Source organism: Trachypithecus francoisi, unplaced genomic scaffold (assembly GCF_009764315.1).
Source record: "Trachypithecus francoisi isolate TF-2019V2 unplaced genomic scaffold, Tfra_2.0 Contig01440, whole genome shotgun sequence".
Classification (NCBI taxonomy): Eukaryota; Metazoa; Chordata; class Mammalia; order Primates; family Cercopithecidae; genus Trachypithecus; species Trachypithecus francoisi.
Genome location: NW_022681431.1, coordinates 28,817,137 through 28,840,531, shown reverse-complemented (window position 1 = coordinate 28,840,531; position 23,395 = coordinate 28,817,137). Strand labels below are relative to the sequence as shown.

At 39.3% G+C, this 23,395-nt stretch overlaps 1 protein-coding gene across 1 annotated transcript in view; it reads left to right on the top strand.

Annotated features, from left to right (window-relative positions):
• ZMAT4 (zinc finger matrin-type 4) overlaps positions 1-23,395 on the top strand; it is a 382,122-nt gene that overhangs the window by 226,065 nt on the left and 132,662 nt on the right. The window contains exon 5 of the mRNA XM_033232049.1: positions 18,868-19,095. Coding sequence (XP_033087940.1) covers positions 18,868-19,095 — 228 coding nt within the window. The remainder of the gene's footprint in view (positions 1-18,867; positions 19,096-23,395) is intronic.

Genomic DNA, 23,395 nt, shown 5'->3' with positions numbered 1-23,395 from the left:
TTTTTAAACAAAATGTTTCATCCAGAGTTCCATGATTCCAAGATTCCAAGAATTTCTGGGTTCATGAATCTTGAATTACCAACATGTTTTCTGTTTCCAATAAGATTCTATTTAAGTCTTTCTCATTGTCTGGTATGCTTTACCCAATATTTCCCCCTCCCCTATCAGGCATTAATAATCCTTAATTCTACCAACCTCCCAGAACCACCCTCCCTGGGACAGTCAGCATGCCTTCACATCAGGCACCAGCTCCCTTAAGTTCCCTCTCTTCTTGTTTCAAAGCTCTTCTTTTTCAGCAGCTTTGGGAAACAGCCGGCTATCAGTCCAAATTCTGTCACCTCCTGTGTGTCTCAAGTATCATTAAGTCACTCTTCAGTGCCCCGTCTTCTGGCTAAGTAAATCCACGTCCTTTATCCTGCATGATACACTTTTCTTCCTCATATCATCTCTCTGGCTCTTATATATACTTTCTATTATTCTGTAAAACTTCCTGGATGACTTTGAAGGAATCTCTGATTGCTAGAGTGTCAGCAAACTTATGACCAGCTACAGGAACATGCCACCACCATTGCACTAGCTTTTCTGACTCACTCTTACCAACCGCTCTTCCCGCCCCATGTTCTCCACAGCCCAGCAATGTGGGACTGAGGAAAGAACACAGGGCAGCAGTTAGGGGATCTGGGTTCTAGTCTTAGTTTTCTCTGTGGTCAAGATGCCTGCAAAGTAACTTTTGTCAAACAGACACTTTTAATCCTCACAACAAAGGTGTGAAATTGAACCACTGGCCCCATTTTATTTTAGAAATATTCTCACTGTAGGTCAAATAACCCACCAGAGTTGTGATTTGAATCTAGTTTTAATTTTATTTCAAAATGATATTTCATGATATTATTTTCTTTGTACCTGTTGTTGTTATGATTTTTAAAAATTATTATTACTTTTTTTTTTTTTTTAATTTGTAGAGACAAGGACTTGCTCTGTTGCCCAAGCTGGAATGCAGTGGCACAACCACGGCTCACTGCAACTTCCTGGGGTCAAGGGAATCTCCCACCTCAGTCTTCTGAGTAGCAGGGATTACAGATGTGCATTGCTATGTCAGACTAATTTTTAATATTTTTCGTTGAGACGGGGTCTCGCTCTATTACCCAGGTTGGAGTACAGTGGCGTGATCATAGCTCACTCAAGCCTTGAAATTCTGGGCTCAAGACTACCTCCTACCTCAGCCTCCCAAGTAGCTGGGAGTGCAGTCTCACTATGTTGTCCAGGCTGGTCTCGAACACCTGGTTTCAAGCAATCTTCCCACCTCAGTGTCTCAAAATGCTGGGATTACAGGTGTGAGCCACCGTGCCTCGCCTATGATTTTTTTTTAAAGCACATAGACTTCTTTAGAATTAGTACATCTTAATAAAACAGTTCTGTAAAATTAGTTCAAAATATGTCTGTTTCAGACTTTAAGGTCCATGAGATCATGGATGGCTCTCTGTACCTAAGGCAGGGCACAGTGCCAGAACAGAGTTGAATGAATGAAACATGACTATATGAACATTTGGTACGGCTGAGGTGCAAGTGAAGCCCATCCCTACGCTGTTGATCCAGTCTGAGGGTTCCCAGTCCTGTCTGCCCATTGGAGGTACCTGCAAAGCTTTAACATCTATCACGACTGGGCCCCACCCCAAGCCATTCCGAGCTAAGTGGCCTAAGTGGGTCTGGAGTCCTTGAGTGTCTAAACATCCCCAAGGTGATTCTGACAGGAACCTAATCCAGTGCTTTCCTAATTTAATTTGCATATGAGTCACACAAGCCTCTTGCAAAATGCAGGTTCTTATCCTGTGGTCCCGACTGGGGCCTGAGATGGGCTTCTTTAATCAGCTGCTGAGTGCTGTGGATGGTCTTGGTGGGTGGTGCACACTTGGAGTAGCAGGTTTTAAAGCAGCTACATCCTCACTGGCTGTTAATGATACACTTGTCCTAAAAACATCCCTCAAAATAAATCATTCATATTTTCTCTCGTGTGCTCCCTTCCATCTGTGTCTGCGTGGCAATAATGAAGTATGCAATTTGTGACCAAGCCATAGTTAAATTAATGATTGTGGGTGACACATCTGAATAATTCAGGCTCTAAGTAGGCTTCTGCTCCCCCAGGACTGAATTTGCCTAAGGATTTTCCAACTTTTGTCTGCAAAGTCTTACCTACCCTAAAACTGACTTCCTCCTTTGCGGCGCTCTTTGCCCATCAGTTTCATTGCTCAATTTGAGAAGCAGGGGTGTAGGGGTGTGGTCTTCAAGCCCTCAGGGACTAGGGTACCTTCTTGCTTTTACATTTGATACTCTGAATTCTTTCAATCTTGGTGATGGGAGGGACTTGACATGATGGAGCAGTGTAGCCCCATGTACCTTGTATCTGATCTCAAAAGTTCTAGAGTTGCTTTGAGATTTCATAGTCTGACTCAGAAAAGCAGTTCCCAAATGGCAGTCGAGATAAAGTGCTTTATTTCTAGATTAAATTCAAAGTGATACATGCAAAATATGTGCATAGCTAATATTCATCATTTAAATACAAAACAGAGCCAATTTTCATAGCTTGCAAACTATGGGTTATTAAGATCAATGTTATTTTTAGGGATATATGCTTGAGGCAACTCAAAATGGAGGTTCAATAGAGAAACCATTAGGTCCCTTTCTTCAGGGGTGGAGGTGGTAGCTGAAGAGCGGGTGTAGACACAGGCATTCCACTCACAGAATGGAACAGCACCAACTTGCCTAAATTCATTCTAAAGTCACAGCTCTATTCTAGCCCAGGACAAAAGGCCACCCTCTTTGTTTCTCTTCGTCTAAACTTAGCCTGCACTTTCTCTTTGCTGTGCCTCTGGCACTGATCACTTTTCTCATCTTTGAATTCTCTCTAAATATTCATAGGATATAAGACATGATCCAGGAAGCTGGCTCTCTAGTTGAATAGCTAATGCTGCCGGATAAGTAAATCATTCCCCAACCCTGAGCACGGGCTATGGATTAGGTGTCTGGGGAAGGCTGGTGGAATTAAAAGAACCAAAGCTGGTTTCAGTTCCCAGGGGTCAGTGCACCAGTCCTCCAGCTCCATATAGGATACTGCCTGTGATCCAGGGGATGCCTCCAGCTCAGCACTCCAAGAGTGGCAACTGCAGTGGGAGTTGGGAGTGCCAGTGGGTCAACCGGTTCCTGTCAGGGAAGCCCATGTTGTCCGTCTGGAACTCCATGTTAAATGTGGGGTTTGAGGTTTCCGAGGAAAGGCCATCATCGTTTCTAGCAGTGCGCAGTTAGCAGAACATTGATTCTTCCTAAGCAATGCACAAAGAAGAAGCATGAAGTCATAACTCTTAGTGTTGCTAAAATTTTACCATAGTCTTAATGTCTCTGTACTTTTTCTTTTGCAATTCCCTGAGGTCGAAAGACATGCCTTATAAGTAAGTTTATTAAATAGCTAGGTCCAAACAACTTAAGTACTTATGTCCTAATAATTTACTAGCCATCTGATTTTTTTTTTTTTCTAAGACAAGATCTCCTTTGGTCCCAGGCTGGAATGCAGTGGCACAAATATGGCTCACTGCAGCCTTGACCTTATGGGCTCAAGCAGTCCTCCCATCTCAGCCCCTCCCTGCATAGCTGGGACTACAGGCACACACCAGCATGCTCACCTAATTTTTGTATTTTCTGTAGAGACTGTTTTTTTTTTTTCCATGTTGCCCAGCATGGTTCCAAACTCCTGGGCTTGAGTGACCCACCCATTTCAGCCTCCTAAAGTTCTGGAATTACAGGCGCGAGTCACTGTGCCTGGTCTGAAACAATTATACCCATAAATTGAAAAAAAACCAATATTTTTGCTTCCTTCCTAAATAACTGCACTAATGAACGTGTTTGCCTGGTGGATACTGCGTAACTTTAAAACCAAATTGGACCCTGACCCCTTTGTTTCTTGTTTCTCACTGAATGATTTGATTGACTGGTCACACACAGCAGTATCCAAAACCCAGCTTCACAGAAATCAAAATAATTAAAAGGAATGTAGCATCTAGGTTGAAACTGTGAGCTACCTTGAGTTAATGGTCCCTGTGGTGTCCAGCAGATGTTACTAGGCCTTCCTCAAAATGTTAAAATATCTTACAGATTTCCCATAACTTAGTTCCTTGTGTCATTGTAGGACACCTCTGCACAGAGTTTGAGAACTGTGACCATAGCTGGAGATTTTGACACTGAACTCAGGGAGTGTAGCACCTTGACTGAGTAGTGTTTGAAGATTTAATACCATGAATAGACTACAGGGAAATAACTGCTTTTCAGCTCCATCTGGACAGAGTGGATGCTATCATTGATTCTGGCATTCATCATTATACCTACAGGATGTCCTCAAGTACAGCAGTTCATGTAAGAGAAGTGATTTCTTCTGTTATGTCAATTACTCCATGGAGAATAAGCTGCTCCCCTCGTTCAAGAAGGGTTTATTTAACACCTATCATGTGCCAAATCCAGTTCTGGGTACCTGGAATCTTTCAGTAAACAAAGGATAAAAATTCTTGCCCTCATGGACCTTAGATTCTAGCCTCTTGATTTCAAGGTAAAGAGTGTGGAATATTATAGCCTTTGGATTATTTTGCCAAGCAACACAAGAAAGTCATAAAAGGATTTTTATCCCTTCTAAAGTTCTATTTAATGGCTTATTTTCAAAGATTAAAATTCTGCAGAAAACAGGCATACTTATGATATTTAGAACCTGATCAAGTGACTGAAACTAGAGGGAATTATTCTATATTAATGAAAATCAATGATCTATGAATACTCTCTTAATGAAGACTGACGATATATGAATGCAGTGTGGGTAAAGAAGCAACTTCTGTTAATAGGCTGATTATACTTAGAAGGTTGCTGCGTAATTGAATTGGACGGTCCCCTTAAGTTATCCTCATCTTTGTTTATGCTCAGGAAATGTGAAATGGCATGTGTTTTGAAACACTGGATATATTACAGTGCTTTTAAATTTCTTTTGTGGCATAAAATAAATAGCATGTGGATTTTTCGATCTCATGGTGCTAGGTAGCAAAATTCGCATCCAGATATATCATATGAGAAGAGAGGTGCTTCATTTTATCTAAATAATTAGAGCCATATTTGGATCTGTGATAACAGTGGGACAACTCCTTTTCTCAGGATCTTTTAGAGAAATCAGGGAAGCTGGTACTTTTACATTATATTCTGACTGGGCCAGCCTTCCTCCAACTCATTTTCCCTCAAGTCTACAATAAATTAATAATAAAGCACTGCAAATAAAATCTTCTGAGATTTAAGACTGGGTTGTGGCATCACAAGTTCCCTAAGCAGTGTTTTTTAGACTTTGTACTAAAACAAGTTAACATAAAATGTGGCCTATATATAAATGGTAAAATAAAAATGTTTTCCATCTGCATCAGGGAGTATATATCCATGAGTACAAAGCAGATCACCCATATTCCACAACTCAGAAACAACTATTACTAAGATTTTTATCTACAGCCTTCTAGTCTATATAGTTTTATACATATACATAGTAATAGTAATAGTTATATAAAGTTTTGCAGCTGTGTGTATAAATGATTTTGTTGATATTATACATATAAACCACATCTTTTAGTTTACATCCTATTCTGAACATTTCCCCAGGTCTCTAAATACTTTTCTAAAACATATCTTTTTTTTTATTGCTGTATATTTTTCAGAGTATAGATGACTATAATTTACTTAATATATCACCTATTAGGAGTATCTAGCTTGTTTTTTTTAACCCTGTAAAATAAGTTTAATGAAACTATCAAAGATTTAATGTTTAGCTATCATATTTATCAAAACATGAAAATTCCCCCAAGTTGATATTAAAAGTCACCAGTACTTTTCTTCATGTATTTATCACATGTTCATTGAGCATTTACTATCTACACAAGAGGCCCAAGCCTCTGCCAGAGATGCAAAAGAAATCTAAGTATGAGGCCTGACTTTGTGGTGGGCATGGAGGTGAGGTGCTTCCCTGCAGAGAAGGCTGGACCGTATGGTGACGGAACTACAGAACGACACTGACAGCTGCTTCTTAAGCCACTCACTGAATGATCTAATCTAACTTTACTATTGGTAGCATTTGCAAAAAAACAGTGATACTTGCTGAAGAAATACTACTGTCATTAATTTGATTTAGGGTAGGAAAAAAAGAAAGGCAGTTTGTCATAGGGACTGGAAATCAGAAAAAGTGTTTTTTAGAAAAAAATGCACATTTCCAAATAATCCCCACTGAGAGCAGATGTTGAAGCCTAGGAATGTGTTTTGATTCTAGAATTAATCTGTCTGTTTATTTGGCCTATTGCTCTGTAGGCATTATTGGAAGCAAGTTGACGTTGAAATATGGGGCTGGTCTTAGAGTCCAGAGATCTGGTCTTTACCACTTCCTCTCCTGCTTATTAATCAAGGGACTCTACACTAGTGAGTTCATCTCCCTGGGCTTCAAGCTGCCTTATTGACCAGATAAGATCTCTGAGTAACTTAAGAAAACACACAGAACAGCTCGATAGGGGCGGAGCAAGATGGCCGAATAGGAACAGCTCCAGTCTCCAACTCCCAGCGTGAGCGACACAGAAGACCGGTGATTTCTGCATTTTCAACTGAGGTACTGGGGTCATCTCACTAGGGAGTGCCGCACAATCGGTGCTGGTCAGCTGCTGCAGCCCGACCAGCGAGAGCTGAAGCAGGGCGAGGCATCGCCTCACCTGGAAGCTCAAGGGGGAAGGAAATCCGTTTTCCTAGCCAGGGGAACTGAGACACACAACACCTGGAAAATCGGGTAAATCCCACCCCAATACTGCGCTTTAAGGAAACAGGCACACCAGGAGAATATATCCCACACCTGGCCGGGAGGGTCCCAAGCCCAGGGAGCCTCCCTCACTGCTAACACAGCAGTCTGTGGCGATCTATCAGCAAGGCAGCAGCGAGGCTGGGGGAGGGGCGCCCGCCATTGCTGAGGCTTAAGTAGGTAAACAAAGCCGCTGGGAACCTCGAACTGGGTGGAGCTCACAGCAGCTCAAGGAAGCCTGCCTGTCTCTGTAGACTCCACCTCTGAGGACAGCGCACAGCTGAAGTCCAATAGGGGAAGCAGCAGGGGCCAGTGCAGACGCGAACGACTCTGTCTGACAGCTTTGGGGAGAGCCGTGGATCTCCCAACACGGAGGTTGAGATCTGAGAACGGACAGACTGCCAGCTCAGGTGGGTCCCTGACCCCTGAGTAGCCTAGCTGGGAGACATCCCCCACTAGGGGCAGTCTGACACCCCACAACTCACAGGGTGGAGTCACCCCTGAGAGGAAACTTCCAAAGGAAGAATCAGACAGGTACACTCGCTGTTCAGCAATATTCTATCTTTGGCAACCTCTGCTGCTGATACCCAGGCAAACAGGGTCTGGAGTGGACCTCAAGCAATCTCCAGGAGACCAACAGACAGTCCTTCTGACTGTCAGAAGGAAAACTATCAAACAGGAAGGACACCTATACCAAAACCCCATCAGTACATCACCATCATCAAAGACCAGAGACAGATAAAACCACAAAGATGGGGAAGAAGAAGGGCAGAAAAGCTGGAAATTCAAAAAATAAGAGTGCGTCTCCCCCTGCAAAGGAGCGCAGCCCATCGCCAGCAACGGATCAAAGCTGGTCAGAGAATGACTTTGACGAGATGAGAGAAGAAGGCTTCAGTCCATCAAACTTCTCAGAGCTAAAGGAAAAATTACTTACCCAGCGCAAAGAAACTAAAAATCTTGAAAAAAGTGCGGAAGAATTGACAGCTAGACTAATTAATACAGAGAAGATCATAAACGAAATGACAGAGATGAAAACCATGACACGAGAAATACGTGACAAATGCACAAGCTTCAGTAACCGACTCGATCAACTGGAAGAAAGAGTATCAGCGATTGAGGATCAAATGAATGAAATGAAGCGAGAAGAGAAACCAAAAGAAAAAAGAAGAAAAAGAAATGAACAAAGCCTGCAAGAAGTATGGGATTATGTAAAAAGACCAAATCTACGTCTGATTGGGGTGCCTGAAAGTGAGGGGGAAAATGGAACCAAGTTGGAAAACACTCTTCAGGATATCATCCAGGAGAACTTCCCCAACCTAGTAGGGCAGGCCAACATTCAAATTCAGGAAATACAGAGAACGCCACAAAGATACTCCTCCAGAAGAGCAACTCCAAGACACATAATTGCCAGATTCACCAAAGTTGAAATGATGGAAAAAATCTTAAGGGCAGCCAGAGAGAAAGGTCGGGTCACCCACAAAGGGAAACCCATCAGACTAACAGCAGATCTCTCAGCAGAAACTCTACAAGCCAGAAGAGAGTGGGGGCCAATATTCAACGTTCTTAAAGAAAAGAATTTTCAACCCAGAATTTCACATCTAGTCAAACTAAGTTTCATAAGTGAAGGAGAAATAAAATCCTTTACAGATAAGCAAATGCTTAGAGATTTTGTCACCACCAGGCCTGCCCTACAAGAGATCCTGAAGGAAGCCCTAAACATGGAAAGGAACAACCAGTACCAGCCATTGCAAAAACATGCCAAAATGTAAAGACCATCGAGGCTAGGAAGAAACTGCATCAACTAACGAGCAAAATAACCAGTTAATATCATAATGGCAGGATCAAGTTCACACATAACAATATTAACCTTAAATGTAAATGGACTAAATGGTCCAATTAAAAGACACAGACTGGCAAACTGGATAAAGAGTCAAGACCCATCAGTCTGCTGTATTCAGGAGACCCATCTCACATGCAGAGACATACATAGGCTCAAAATAAAGGGATGGAGGAAGATCTACCAAGCAAATGGAGAACAAAAAAAAGCAGGGGTTGCAATCCTAGTCTCTGATAAAATAGACTTTAAACCATCAAAGATCAAAAGAGACAAAGAAGGCCATTACATAATGGTAAAGGGATCAATTCAACAGGAAGAGCTAACTCTCCTAATATATATGCACCCAATACAGGAGCACCCAGATTCATAAAGCAAGTCCTTAGAGACCTACAAAGAGACTTAGACTCCCATACAATAATAATGGGAGACTTCAACACTCCACTGTCAACATTAGACAGATCAACGAGACAGAAAGTTAACAAGGATATCCAGAATTGAACTCATCTCTGCACCAAGCGGACCTAATAGACATCTATAGAACTCTCCACCCCAAATCAACAGAAATACATTCTTCTCAGCACCACATTGCACTTATTCCAAAATTGACCACATAATTGGAAGTAAAGCACTCCTCAGCAAATGTAAAAGAACAGAAATTATAACAAACTGTCTCTCAGACCACAGTGCAATCAAACTAGAACTCAGGACTAAGAAACTCAATCAAAACCGCTCAACTACATGGAAACTGAACAACCTGCTCCTGAATGACTACTGGGTACATAACGAAATGAAAGCAGAAATAAAGATGTTCTTTGAAACCAATGAGAACAAAGATACAACATACCAGAATCTCTGGGACACATTTAAAGCAGTGTGTAGAGGGAAATTTATAGCACTAAATGCCCACAAGAGAAAGCAGGAAAGATCTAAAATGGACACTCTAACATCACAATTAAAAGAACTAGAGAGGCAAGAGCAAACACATTCAAAAGCTAGCAGAAGGCAAGAAATAACTAAGATCAGAGCAGAACTGAAGGAGATAGAGACACAAAAAACCCTCCAAAAAATCAATGAATCCAGGAGTTGGTTTTTTGAAAAGATCAACAAAATTGACAGACCACTAGCAAGACTAATAAAGAAGAAAAGAGAGAGGAATCAAATAGACGCAATAAAAAATGATAAAGGGGATATCACCACTGACCCCACAGAAATACAAACAACCATCAGAGAATACTATAAATGCCTCTATGCAAATCAACTAGAAAATCTAGAAGAAATGGATAATTTCCTGGACACTTACACTCTCCCAAGACTAAACCAGGAAGAAATTGAATCCCTGAATAGACCAATAGCAGGCTCTGAAATTGAGGCAACAATTAATAGCCTACCCACCAAAAAAAGTCCAGGATCAGATGGATTCACAGCTGAATTCTACCAGAGGTACAAGGAGGAGCTGGTACCATTCCTTCTGAAACTATTCCAATCAATTGAAAAAGAGGGAATCCTCCCTAACTCATTTTATGAGGCCAACATCATCCTGATACGAAAGCCTGGCAGAGACACAACAAAAAAAGAGAATTTTAGACCAATATCCCTGATGAACATCGATGCAAAAATTCTCAATAAAATACTGGCAAACCGGATTCAGCAGCACATCAAAAAGCTTATCCACCATGATCAAGTGGGCTTCATCCCTGGGATGCAAGGCTGGTTCAACATTCGCAAATCAATAAACGTAATCCAGCATATAAATAGAACCAAAGACAAGAACCACATGATTATCTCAATAGATGCAGAAAAGGCTTTTGACAAAATTCAACAGCCCTTATGCTAAAAACACTCAATAAATTCGGTATTGATGGAACGTACCTCAAAAAATAAGAGCTATTTATGACAAACCCACAGCTAATATCATACTGAATGGGCAAAAACTGAAAAATTCCCTTTGAAAACTGGCACAAGACAGGGATGCCCTCTCTCACCACTCCTATTCAACATAGTGTTGGAAGTTCTGGCTAGGGCAATCAGAGAAGAAAGAAATCAAGGGTATCCAGTTAGGAAAAGAAGAAGTCAAATTGTCCCTGTTTGCAGATGACATGATTGTGTATTTAGAAAAACCCATCGTCTCAGCCCAAAATCTCCTTAAGCTGATAAGCAACTTCAGCAAAGTCTCAGGATACAAAATTAATGTGCAAAAATCACAAGCATTCTTATACACCAGTAACAGACAAACAGAGAGCCAAATCAGGAATGAACTTCCATTCACAATTGCTTCAAAGAGAATAAAATACCTAGGAATCCAGCTTACAAGGGATGTAAAGGACCTCTTCAAGGAGAACTACAAACCACTGCTCAGTGAAATCAAAGAGGACACAAACAAATGGAAGAACATACCATGCTCATGGATAGGAAGAATCAATATCGTGAAAATGGCCATACTGCCCAAGGTTTTTACAGATTCAATGCCATCCCCATCAAGCTACCAATGACTTTCTTCACAGAATTGGAAAAAACGGCTTTAAAGTTCATATGGAACCAAAAAAGAGCCTGCATTGCCAAGACAATCCTAAGTCAAAAGGACAAAGCTGGAGGCGTCACGCTACCTGACTTCAAACTATACTACAAGGCTACAGTAACCAAAACAGCATGGTACTGGTACCACAACAGAGATATAGACCAATGGAACAGAACAGAGTCCTCAGAAATAATACCACACATCTACAGCCATCTGATCTTTGACAAACCTGAGAGAAACAAGAATTGGGGAAAGGATTCCCTATTTAATAAATGGTCCTGGGAAAATTGGCTAGCCATAAGTAGAAAGCTGTAACTGGATCCTTTCCTTACCCCTTATACGAAGATTAATTCAAGATGGATTAGAGACTTAAATGTTAGACCTAATACCATAAAAACCCTAGAAGAACACCTAGGTAGTACCATTCAGGACATAGGCATGGGCAGGGACTTCATGTCTAAAACACCAAAAGCAACGGCAGCAAAAGCCAAAATTGACAATGGGATCTCATTAAACTAAAGAGCTTCTGCACAGCAAAAGAAACTACCATCAGAGTGAACAGGCAACCTACAGAATGGGAGAAAATTTTTGCACAACCTATCTGACAAAGGGCTAATATCCAGAATCTACAAAGAACTCAAACAAATATACAAGAAAAAAACAAACAACCCCATCAAAAAGTGGGCAAAGGATATGAACAGACATTTCTCAAAAGAAGACATTCATACAGCAACAGACACATGAAAAAATGCTCATCATCACTGGCCATCAGAGAAATGCAAATCAAAACCACAATGAGATACCATCTCACACCAGTTAGAATGGCAATCATTAAGAAGTCAGGAAACAACAGGTGCTGGAGAGAATGTGGAGAATAGGAACACTTTTACACTGTGGGGGGATTGTAAACTAGTTCAACCATTATGGAAAACAGTATGGTAATTCCTCAAGGATCTAGAACTAGATGTACCATATGACCCAGCCATCCCACTACTGGGTATATACCCAAAGGATTATAAATTTTACTACAAAGACACATGCACACGTATGTTTATTGCGGCACTATTCACAATAGCAAAGACTTGGAATCAACCCAAATGTCCATCTGTGACAGACTGGATTAAGAAAATGTGGCACATATACACCATGGAATACTATGCAGCCATAAAAAAGGATGAGTTTGCGTCCTTTGTAGGGACATGGATGCAGCTGGGAACCATCATTCTTAGCAAACTACCACAAGAAGAGAAAACCAAACACCGCATGTTCTCACTCATAGGTGGGAACTGAACAATGAGATCACTTGGACTCGGAAAGGGGAACATCACACACTGGGGCCTATCATGGGGAGGGGGGAGGAGGGAGGGATTGCATTGGGGAGTTATACATGATATAAATGATGAATTGCTGGGTGCTGACGAGTTGATGGGTGCAGCACACCAACATGGCATAAGTATACATATGTAACAAACCTGCACGTTATGCACATGTACCCTAGAACTTAAAGTATAATAAAAAAAAAAAGAAAAAAAAAGAAAACACACAGAACAGAGATAATAAACTGTATGATATCACACAACTGGGAAGAATTATTGTTGTGGATAAGAATGCCTTAGGTGAGAGAAACCACGTACTTTAAAATGAATAAATTCTGGCTTTATTTCTCTATATCAAAAGCCCCCACATCCCTTGTGAGAATGAATTAAACTTCACTATCCTAGAGCCTAGAAAGCATTAAGCATGAGTGTAAAGGGAGAGAAGAGAGGAGAAAAGAAGGAAGGAAGAAAATAAAGAGCCAGGGGCTTAGGGAGGAAACTTGATGAGGGATTTAGAAAGAAAGAGAGAGAGAGAGAGAAAGTGTGTGTGTGTGTGTGTGTATCTGTGTGTTAGACATGTTGAGAGAGAGAGAGGAGTGTAGGTTGCCAGCTTGAATGGCAGAGAACCCTGTGGCTCCTTGACAAACTGAAAGGGCCTAGAAGGCAGACAGGCAGGTGAGAATCTGTCTTACTGCTTGTGGTGTCACCCTCCTCCCTAGCTAATGATACCCACCTGGTGGTCTGACAGAGCTTTGAGATCTGTCTGTGGATCTTGTCTTCTTGGTTGAAACACCTGCTATCATATCGGGAACAGTTGTTCCCAAAGTCTTTACTATTTTCGCAGGATGATGTTAAATCCAGTCTGTCCTCAGAAGCTGGGGTGACCAATTTCAGTTTGCCTGGGACTTTCCTTGTTTTAGCCCCAAAAACCACAGGTCCTGGGAAACCCTCTCAGTCCCAGGAAAGCCAGGACGGTTGGGGCCATACCAACAGCTGGAGTTAGGGTTTGGATGCCATGATAAACAAGTTAGAGTTAATGGTTTCCTGCATGAAAGTAAATTTTCCAGAAGGATGTGCACTCTCTGCAACTTACAGAAATAGGCCACCCCAGAAAATAGAAGTTTGGGGCTTTTAATGGCTTTTAATATATTTTAATATATGTAGTTTGAATTCAAAAGAAGGAGAGAGACTGTAGTATGTATGTACACTTTGACATGTTACCATTCCACAATTTAGCCACCAGGACCTTGTCATGTACTGGCTTATATTTATATTGACTGGCACGGGACCTAGCTACCTACGCTCTAAATGACACAATCTAGAAGAAACAAGAAAACTCTTGGTTACCATATTTCTTTACTCACTCATAGTGTAAAGAACATTTTATTCGTTCTTTCATTTATTCATCAAAAGGCATGGAATTTACACCATGTGTCTGTTGCATGCAAAGTGCTGGCGCTGTGAAGAGTCAGGTTGTAGAATATGTTAGACAATTAGACAATGTAGACAATTACAGAATGAGGAAATTTTCTGATGGAGACTGATATGGTTTGGCTGTGTCCCCACCCAAATCTCATTTTCAATTGTAGTTCCCATAATCCCCACTTGTCGTGGGAGGGAGGACCCAGTGGGAGGTAATTGAATCAGGAGGGTGGTTGCCCCACGCTGCTGTTCTAGTGATAGTGAGTGAGTTCTCACAAGATCTGATGGCTTTATATGGGGCTTTCCCCTCCTTTGCTCGACATTTCTCCTTCCTGTTGCCATGTAAAGAAGGATGTGTTTTCTTCCCCTTCTGCCATAATTGTAAGTTTCCTGAAGCCTCCCCAGCCCTGTGGAACTGTGAGTTAATGAAACCTCTTTCCTTTATAAATTACCCAGTCTCAGGTATGTCTTTATTAGGAGGGTGAGAACAGACTAATATAGAGACACACACAGGAGCTGTGGAAATATTTTTATCCTTAAATCAACTATGGTTATTATGCCTGGAAGAAATAAATATAAGATGGATATGCATATTATTTTAGATTATTACTCAAGACAACATATCCAGCAGGTGACAGATAGCTGCTGATAACATACTCCTTGACAAACCTTGTGCAAGGTACTAAGAGTGATGTTGAAATTCATCCCATCATGAAGTGATCCTTAGAAATCAAGTGTTGAAAACTGACTTGCTCCAATTAGCTTAAGCCATAGAGGATCTTGAACTGATTTTACCCACTCTGAATCCACCATAGATCCGTGATCTTTTGTTCAAAATATTTGGGGCTGATTGTATTTTGCAAATCAGAAATGGTAAGATTTGGGATGTATAATAAGACACAGATACCACTCACTGTGTTTACATGGAGATAGGACAGCAACCCATGACCAAAGATATTAATAATTCTATTGCGATATGCATGTATGTTTATACCAAATGTAAAGACTATGAATCATCTCATGTGACTTCAGGTCAGGTTTTAGTAATAAATGAATCTGAAAAAACTTGAGTTTCGGGGGTTTTTGCATTTTTATGAATTGAAACAGGGAATGTGAACATGTACTAGAAGAGGGCTAATACAAAGGTGTCTAATAGGAGCTTCAGTTCCAATTTCCCTTACACATACACACAGATGCACTTTCACACAGCCAAGGTTACAAGGTGGTATTTAAGAAATGCCGAATGAATTGTGCAGTGAGTAAATGCTTTATAAGCTTAAAGGAGGTAGATCTACTTCTCGCTTAGGTTATTGAGGCCCCACGAAGCATATGCGATTCAGGAGCATCTTGCAAGAGAGGTGCATGGCTATGTGGAGAGCCTGGTACAGGTCAGCACACCATTTTGGTCATGGCCTTGAGCAAAGGCTGGTGGGATAACAGCTTAATGTTCTCTTGAGTTTCTTCATGGGGAAAGGAATCAGAATTTCCATCTAACTTTACCAATATTAATTTATAATGTTAGCTGCTATTTTAGAGACTCTTTTATGTTATGGTGAAATGGGAAAATTAATTGGGGTTTTAAAAAGGCGAGTAATTATTTCTTTCTCTCTCATGGATGATGTGATATTTTGGCTATTGCCTTCAGCAAAACTGGCTCCATTGCTGTTGGACGTTTTATGCTGCTTTCTTTTATGTGAAGATCTAAGAAAGCTTCATTTCATAGTTATTTTCAAAGAAAATGTGGCAATATTTAGATCATTTGTTCTCAACATTGGCCGTGCTTTGGAAACACGAATCAGGCTGTGGGAGGAGGGAGGTTTTAAAAACATCCTGATGCTTCCTTCCCACCCCTAGAGGTTTTGATACAATTGATCTGGGGCACAGTCTGGACACAGAAATTTTTAAAGCCTGGTGAGTCTAATGTTGAAATTACTGGTTTTGATTAATCGACTTTTGGTCAAATCTATATAAAGGGTAGGTAAAGTAAATAGTTAATTATTTTTTTGCAATTAGAATAAAAACAAACTACAAAATCAAAATAAAAATTAACTACATATCAATTAAAGTATTTTTAAAGCATGTTTTTAAACCAAAAGATAATCTTTGCCCCACTCTTTGTTCGTTTTATTGGAATAATACACTCTGCCAAAGAATGTAAGTGTTATGGTTCATGTACACTCACAGATTTACCATTAAAACATGGAAACTACTCTTCTCCCACATAATTTCTATATTTGGCATTGAATCAAAGCTGTACAAGGGAGACAGCTTCCACAATTTGTTCCATCCACACCGCATGGGTTAGCTGCAAAGTATGTTAATTTTAAAAGGGATGGTGAGCCTAAATTTTTACCTTGAAGAAACCAGGGACATTAGAAATTTGCCAAAGGTCACACAGCTCACTGATGGTGGAGCCCCACCCAACCAGAGTTCTGATTTTGATTCAAGGCTGTTTTTATGCTACTGCCTCCTCCTGCTTTTTATAGGCACTAAGGGAATATAAGCTGGGTTGAAATGAGTGAAGACAGTTAAAACAGAAACAAACAAACAAACAAACAAAAAACTCCTTTAAACTTTCAGGTTATACACAAGATAGTAGAATTATTCAGAGGGAGAAGCTACAATACCAATGTAACATCACATTACTTTCTTATGTGCAAGATAAGATTATCTTATTTGATGAATATTCTATTGTGTCTCACTCCTACCAGGATATGGTGTAGAAGATATCAATTGATAAAATCGACTGAAATGTTTTATAGGGCTTACTTTAAAGAAAAATATATTATGCTTCAAGAGTCAACATTTATTCAGATTGTAAACATTTGATATGTTTTCCATTGCCATCAAAAACAATAGGTAGCTATAAATCCTCAGAAATTGATAAGGATCCAGGAAACTTTGGAAGTGAGATTCAATTACCTTCAGAAGAGTGGATAGAGATCTTTATGCATCCAGGTCAACTGCATATTTGTAGCTTTTATTTCTAAGTCATAGCAGAATGATACTGGGAGGCTGCTGAAATGGCCTACATTTGAGTTTTATTTCTACATGGTGATGTATGACCAAACCCTGCAATGAGGCTTTTAAGAGGCATACTGTTTGTGAGTCCCTATAGAAATAACACCATTAAGTTTAATCTAAACTAGCTAAAACTTCTTGATATGATGAAATTTCTGGATAAAGGAAAAAGAGCTTCTTAGAAATACTGTTATGATACAGGCATTACTTGAATTAAAATGTCATTTAACAAGTATTTGTTTCTATATTAAGTTATTTAGTCAAAAAAATAAAAGTCCGCCTAAAAGTTACTTGAAAGCTTGGGGAGTTGGTTAATTGGTTCCTTAACTTGTTATTGAGGTCTCAGACTTCAACTTTTCCTTGGAACGACAACCCTAATGCTCATGGTTTTGCCAGCTGCATCCCACCACTCAGAGACCAAGAACACACACAGGATTCTGCTACACTGTGTTAGGACTAATGGCCCATGTGATAATTTACATGTTGATTTCTTCACCAAAATATTTGGATCGGAATATTTTTTCCAAAATGTAAGGAAATCTCATATGAAATAGAAAGATGATGGATCTAATAAGCAAATGTTCCTTTGCTTATTAAGAAGTATGAAAAGCATCGTTAGGAGGGTATTGAAGGGAACATTGGCTTTGGAAATTCCAGATTTCATTTGAGTCCTGTTTTTCCCATTAGTAGACATCTCACCTTCAATAAGCCACTGGCATTTCTGAAATCTATCATCTGAGAAATGGGATAAAAACCCAAGTCATAGTCCTTCTAAGGATGGAAGCAACTTGTATGTTGTAACGCATAGAAAAGTTATTTTTACTTTCCCTTAGTAAGCTCCTTCAAGTTAGATTCTTTTTGTTTGTTTTCTGGACCACAAATAATCCTAAACTCACAATAAAATGTTAATTTAATAGGTTTAACAATGCAATCTCAAAATAGTGATACATGTCTATTATGTTTAGATAAGTACACCTAATCTATAGAATTTTTCTTTTGGTTTTTAGAAAAACATTGTTATTTCAGCATCAGTGTTAGCAGGTACAGGTTGAAAATAGCCTATTACAATAAACCGAAGCAGCTGACAATAAAATTAGCATGACTTCCTCAATTAATACAACCCACATCACCAAAAGATCAGTTTCTACCACTTAGCCAAATCCTTTATTTATCGATTAATTATATTTATATCACACAAACGTCCCATTTATTCATTCAGAATCTTTTTAGTCATGATTGTCCAATGTTTACTTCAAATATTAGCTTTATTTTGACTGATAGATCACTCCCTTACCTCTAAGAATTTATTTATTTAGTTGCATTTTATCCAATATTTATTTTTAGTGTTACACATATGCAAAAATAATTGAAGGTAATTACAATAGGCTTATTGCTTTATTAGTGATGCTAGAAAAATTAAGTTATTGCTCAAGTTTTACCAGGCTCATTGAGCTTGTCCCCTGTATTTTACTACATTTTTTTTTCTCTAAATGCCCGTGTTAGAGCAGAATGCATTTTAAAAGTGAGTGGGAAAGGCCTTCAATAATCATGTTTACAAAGCTACTCCAGGCAGCGAAATACTTAGAGCTATTGTCCATAGCTCCTGAGAGCCACAGTGGGAATAACTGATAACTTATTTTTAAAAATCTTATTTTTCCCCTAAGGGATGGTCTCTTGAATTATCAGATTTTGGCATAACAATATGCAAACTCTGATCTCAATACATTAAGAATTTTTGTGTCCCAACTCAAAAATGAAAGCTGGCAGGGCTAATTTTCCTGCTGTCAATGAAGTCTTGGGGATGTTTAAGCTCTAGAGTGAACAGGAGACTTTTGGTCTTCAGGTATTGGGGAAGAGTGGACTCAGTGTTGTACTAACATGGCTGTGGTTCTCTGGTTGTTTCCTTTCACAGCAACACCCCTGAGCCCACTTAAGCCCCCACGGATGGACACTGCTCCGGTGGTCGCATCTCCCTATCAAAGAAGAGATTCAGACAGATACTGTGGGCTCTGTGCAGCCTGGTTTAATAACCCTCTGATGGCCCAGCAACATTATGATGGCAAGAAACACAAAAAGAATGCGGCAAGAGTTGCTCTATTAGAACAACTGGGGACAACCCTGGATATGGGGGAACTGAGAGGTAAGGGCAGCTCTTCTCACTTCTGCCACAAAACTGGGCTTTCAGAGAAAAGAGGGGGCTTTCACAAATTGGAATGATTCTTCTTCTTGCTTTAATTATTAAAGAAAAAATGAGGCTCACCCAAAGGAAATGGACGAGAAAGGAAATGAGCAGAAGACTTACTTTAGTTTAATTTTTATAATCTCCTTTGCTTTAAAGTGTTTATTTCCATATTTTTATTGACCGCTTTTCAAACCAAAGGCACAATCATGAACCGGATTATTTTCCTTCTGCTTTATCTTTAACTGCCTTCTTTACCGAATGCTTTTGTAGAGTAGTAGTGTTTAAAAAAAAAAAAAAAGATGCTAAATCAGAGGCTGAGGCGGGCGGATTGCTTGAGGTCAGGAGTTCAAGACCAGCCTGGCCAATATGGTGAAACCCCATCTCTACTAAAAATACAAAAATTAGCCGGGTGTAGTGGCACACATCTATTATCCCAGCTACTTGGGAGGCTGAGACAGGAGAATCGCTTGAACCCGGGAGGCAGAAGTTGCAGTGAGCCAAGATTGTGCCATTGCCCCTCTGGCCTGGGCAACAGAGTGAGACTCTGTCTCAAAAATAAAAATAATAATAAAAAAAGATGCTAAAAAGGCCAAATGATATTATCTTATCTTAAACTTTTGGACTTTTATAAATTTAGCCAAAACAAAGCAACAAAATTGACTCAATTTAATGACTTAAAGCAAGCCCAAGCCCATTTAATAAAATCTCCAGACAATCACGGTAAGACGGTGCTGTGTGGCACTATGTAGTCTGTAGTCAACACCTGACTCCTCCGCACCGTGCCCCTGCCCCGGACAGGGTTTTTTTGACAACTAGAAACCATGCATCATTTGAAGCTCATGTCAGGTTTCACAGAAGCTGCTGAATTTGGAAAACATAGCCTGAGGATTAATTCTGTGGACCTTAGGAAGCCATCCACCAATCTGTGGGACTAAATAGAATATTTTATCACTAGCAACCATTTAAGCATTTTTGATCACCTACATACTTTTGATCAGCTTGATGTTGGCTGAGTAGAAATACAGCAAAATTATATACTATAATTTTCTGAGAAAATGCATTTTTCTCAGAAAAATAAAAATAATTCTGCAAGGGGTGCTATTGGTACTATACTTCAGATTTGGTATAAGTTTGATGAGCTTTTGTGGGCAGGTCATTCATAATGCCTGTAAGCTGTAGATAACAACATTTACAAATCAATGTTGAGAAGGCAACCTGGGTTTAAATGGGGTTCTGGATATAGAGCCTAGAATTCTAATTACCCTAATCTGACTGTGAACCTGCAAGGGGGATAATTATAACAGAAAATGACTTGTAACATTTCTAGACAAAACAAGTAATATAAAAGGTCATGCTACAATGAGTTGAGAGGAGGGACAGGTAACGTCTCAATATGTTGGTTGCAGAAGATCTCACCAAGGGAGTATACTTGATTGGGAACTAGAAAAGTAGGTGGCATTTTAGAAGGTGAGAAGGCATTCCATATGAGCAGAATCACATATGCATAGGCAAAGGTCAGGAAACAAGCTAAAGACAGCTAAGAAGTCATCATGGAAGAATCTTATACTGCAGCATAGATTTAAGGTTGGAGATCCATAGCTACATATATAGAGCTTGATTAGAGATTGATTTTTTCCAAAAGACCTGATTAAAAACAACAAAAAAAAGAGCAAACATTAAAAACACTTTATTTTTGTGTATGTGTTCTAGCTACAGAAAAGCAACTTGGGGCTTCATATTTCAGTATGTTGGATAATCTCATTGCAGAATCTTTTGAGTCAATGGTACTACTGCTTTTTGATGGAGGATTTCATGTTTTCAGTCTATGTCTTGTTAAAGAAAATAGGCAGGGTCTCTCCATAGCTGAAGGCCTACCTGCAATGCCTGTGTTACTGGCAGATAACAAGTTGTCTCACTGACTCCTTCCCGGCAGGGCACTGAAGGAGAAAAACAGGGCTTTATTTATGTTTGGTGCCAGATATTATGACTTGAAGAAAAATTATTCCTAGAGCACATTCTTCCTGTCTATTTTGAATTATCAGTGCTGCATCTTTTATGTACAACTACATCTTAATGACTTGGGTGTCTGAATTCTGTTACATTTGAGCAACTTGTCTTTCATACAGAAGACAAAAAGGCTGCTCTTTGACTCGATAGCTCAATGTGACTGTGACTCAGTAGCCCATGGAATGCGATTAGCTTTGAGTACAATGCCCTTGAAACCAATCTTTCCACACGCTCCAGGTGATATCCTGATAGATATTTATTCAAGCATTAAATATTGCAAAAGCTTAAGAATAAAGCAACTGTGGTAACCCAGCACTTTGAAACACACACACACATGCCACACACATCCCCATCTATTCCTGGAATGCTTCTATTGTACGACCAATCAATTAATAAAGGCAAAAATGCTAATCTGTAAATATAGGCATACCCATGACTTTAATAAAATGGTAGCAGGCAGCTGAAGCATGATATAGCAATGTTACTGGATGGTAGGCTTTTTCTACTTCTCTCACAGCACTTCTCATATTTTTAAACACTACCTTGTTTACTTATTTATGTTTTTTGTATTTTCTTTCTCTCTACTCACTTTATAGATTATTAGCACCTTAAAAGCAAGCATCTATGTCTGGTTTGCTCATTTATATGTTCAAAACACCTAGAATAGTGACAGACACATAATAGTTACTCAATAGTTGCTGAATGACTGAATGAATGAACAGAGAATGCCCTAAAACAAAATCACCTGAAATCTTACATTCTTAACACGGCAATCATTTTCATTTCTAGAAGGATTCTGATTTAATATTTTTATAAGAAACTTTCTAATTTTGTTTTAATTTTTTAAAATGATGCATATTTTATGATAGTGAAATGCAGAGATATTACGTGTTACAGTTCTATGAGTTTTGACAGTACAAACACCTGTGTAACCCACAGACATATTAAGATACATAACTTTTCCATCATGGGAAAATTTCCATGTCAACTCCAACCCTCCATTCTAGAGAACCATTTTTCTCATTTTTTCATCAAAAATTAGTTTTGCTGGTTCTAAAACTCCATATAAGTGGAATCATAAAATGCACATTTCTTGTGTGTCTGGCTTATTGTGGATCTCACATTGTTTATGAAATTTATCCATTTATAGCATATAAAGCAAAGTAGTACCATTTTTATTGCTGAGTAGTATGCTATAGACAAAACTACCATAATTTCTCTATCCACTCTGTTCATTGATGACCTTTGGATTATTTTGGTGCTATTTTAGATAAAGCTTTCATGAACATTACTGCACAAGACTTTTTTTTGTCAACGTATGTTTTACTTCTCTTGGTAAATAGGCATAGGATTGCTGGGTCATAAGTTGCATGTATTTTTAACTATATAAGAAACTTCCCAAATCTAAAATAGTTGCATTATTTTGCACTTCAAAAAGCCAACATATAAAAATTCCATAGCCTCACCAACATCTGTTCGTGTCAGTCTTTTAAATTTTAGACATTCTAGTGTGTATAGGAGGGTGTTTCATGATGCCTTTAATTCGTATTTCCATATTGACTAATGATGTCAAGTACTTTTTTTCTTCTTTTTTTTCTTCTTTTTTTTGAGACAGAGTCTTGCTCTGTTGCCAGGCTGGAGTGCAGGGGCACGATCTCAGCTCACTGCAACCTCTGCCTCCCAGGTTCAAGGGATTCTCCCACCTCAGCTTCCCAAGTAGCTGGGACTACAGGTGCGTGCCACCACGCCCAGCTAATTTTTGTATTTTCAGTAGAGACGGGGTTTCACCATGTTGGTCAGGATGGTCTTGATCTCTTGAACTTGTGATTCACCCACCTTGGCCTCCCAAAGTGCTGGGATTACAGGCCTGAGCCACCGCACCCATCCGTCAAGTATTTTTTAAATGTGCTTATTGGTCATTTGTATATCTTCCTTTGTGAAGTGTTTATGTCTTTTATCTATTTTTAAAAATTTGGTTTTTTTACCTTTTATTAATCAGATGAGATAGAAGGTTTTCACATATTATGGATTCACATTCTTTGTTGGATATATGCATTATGATTATTTTCTCTTAGTTTGTGACTTGTCTATTAATTTTCTTAAGTCTTTCGATGAGCAGGCATTTTTAAATTTTGGGAGGCTAACTTAACTTTTTTATTTTTTATAATCATTGTTTTTTGTGTCTTACCTAAAAAAACTTTGCCTGTACCAAGATATTCTTGTATGTTTTCTTCTATAAATTTCATAGTTT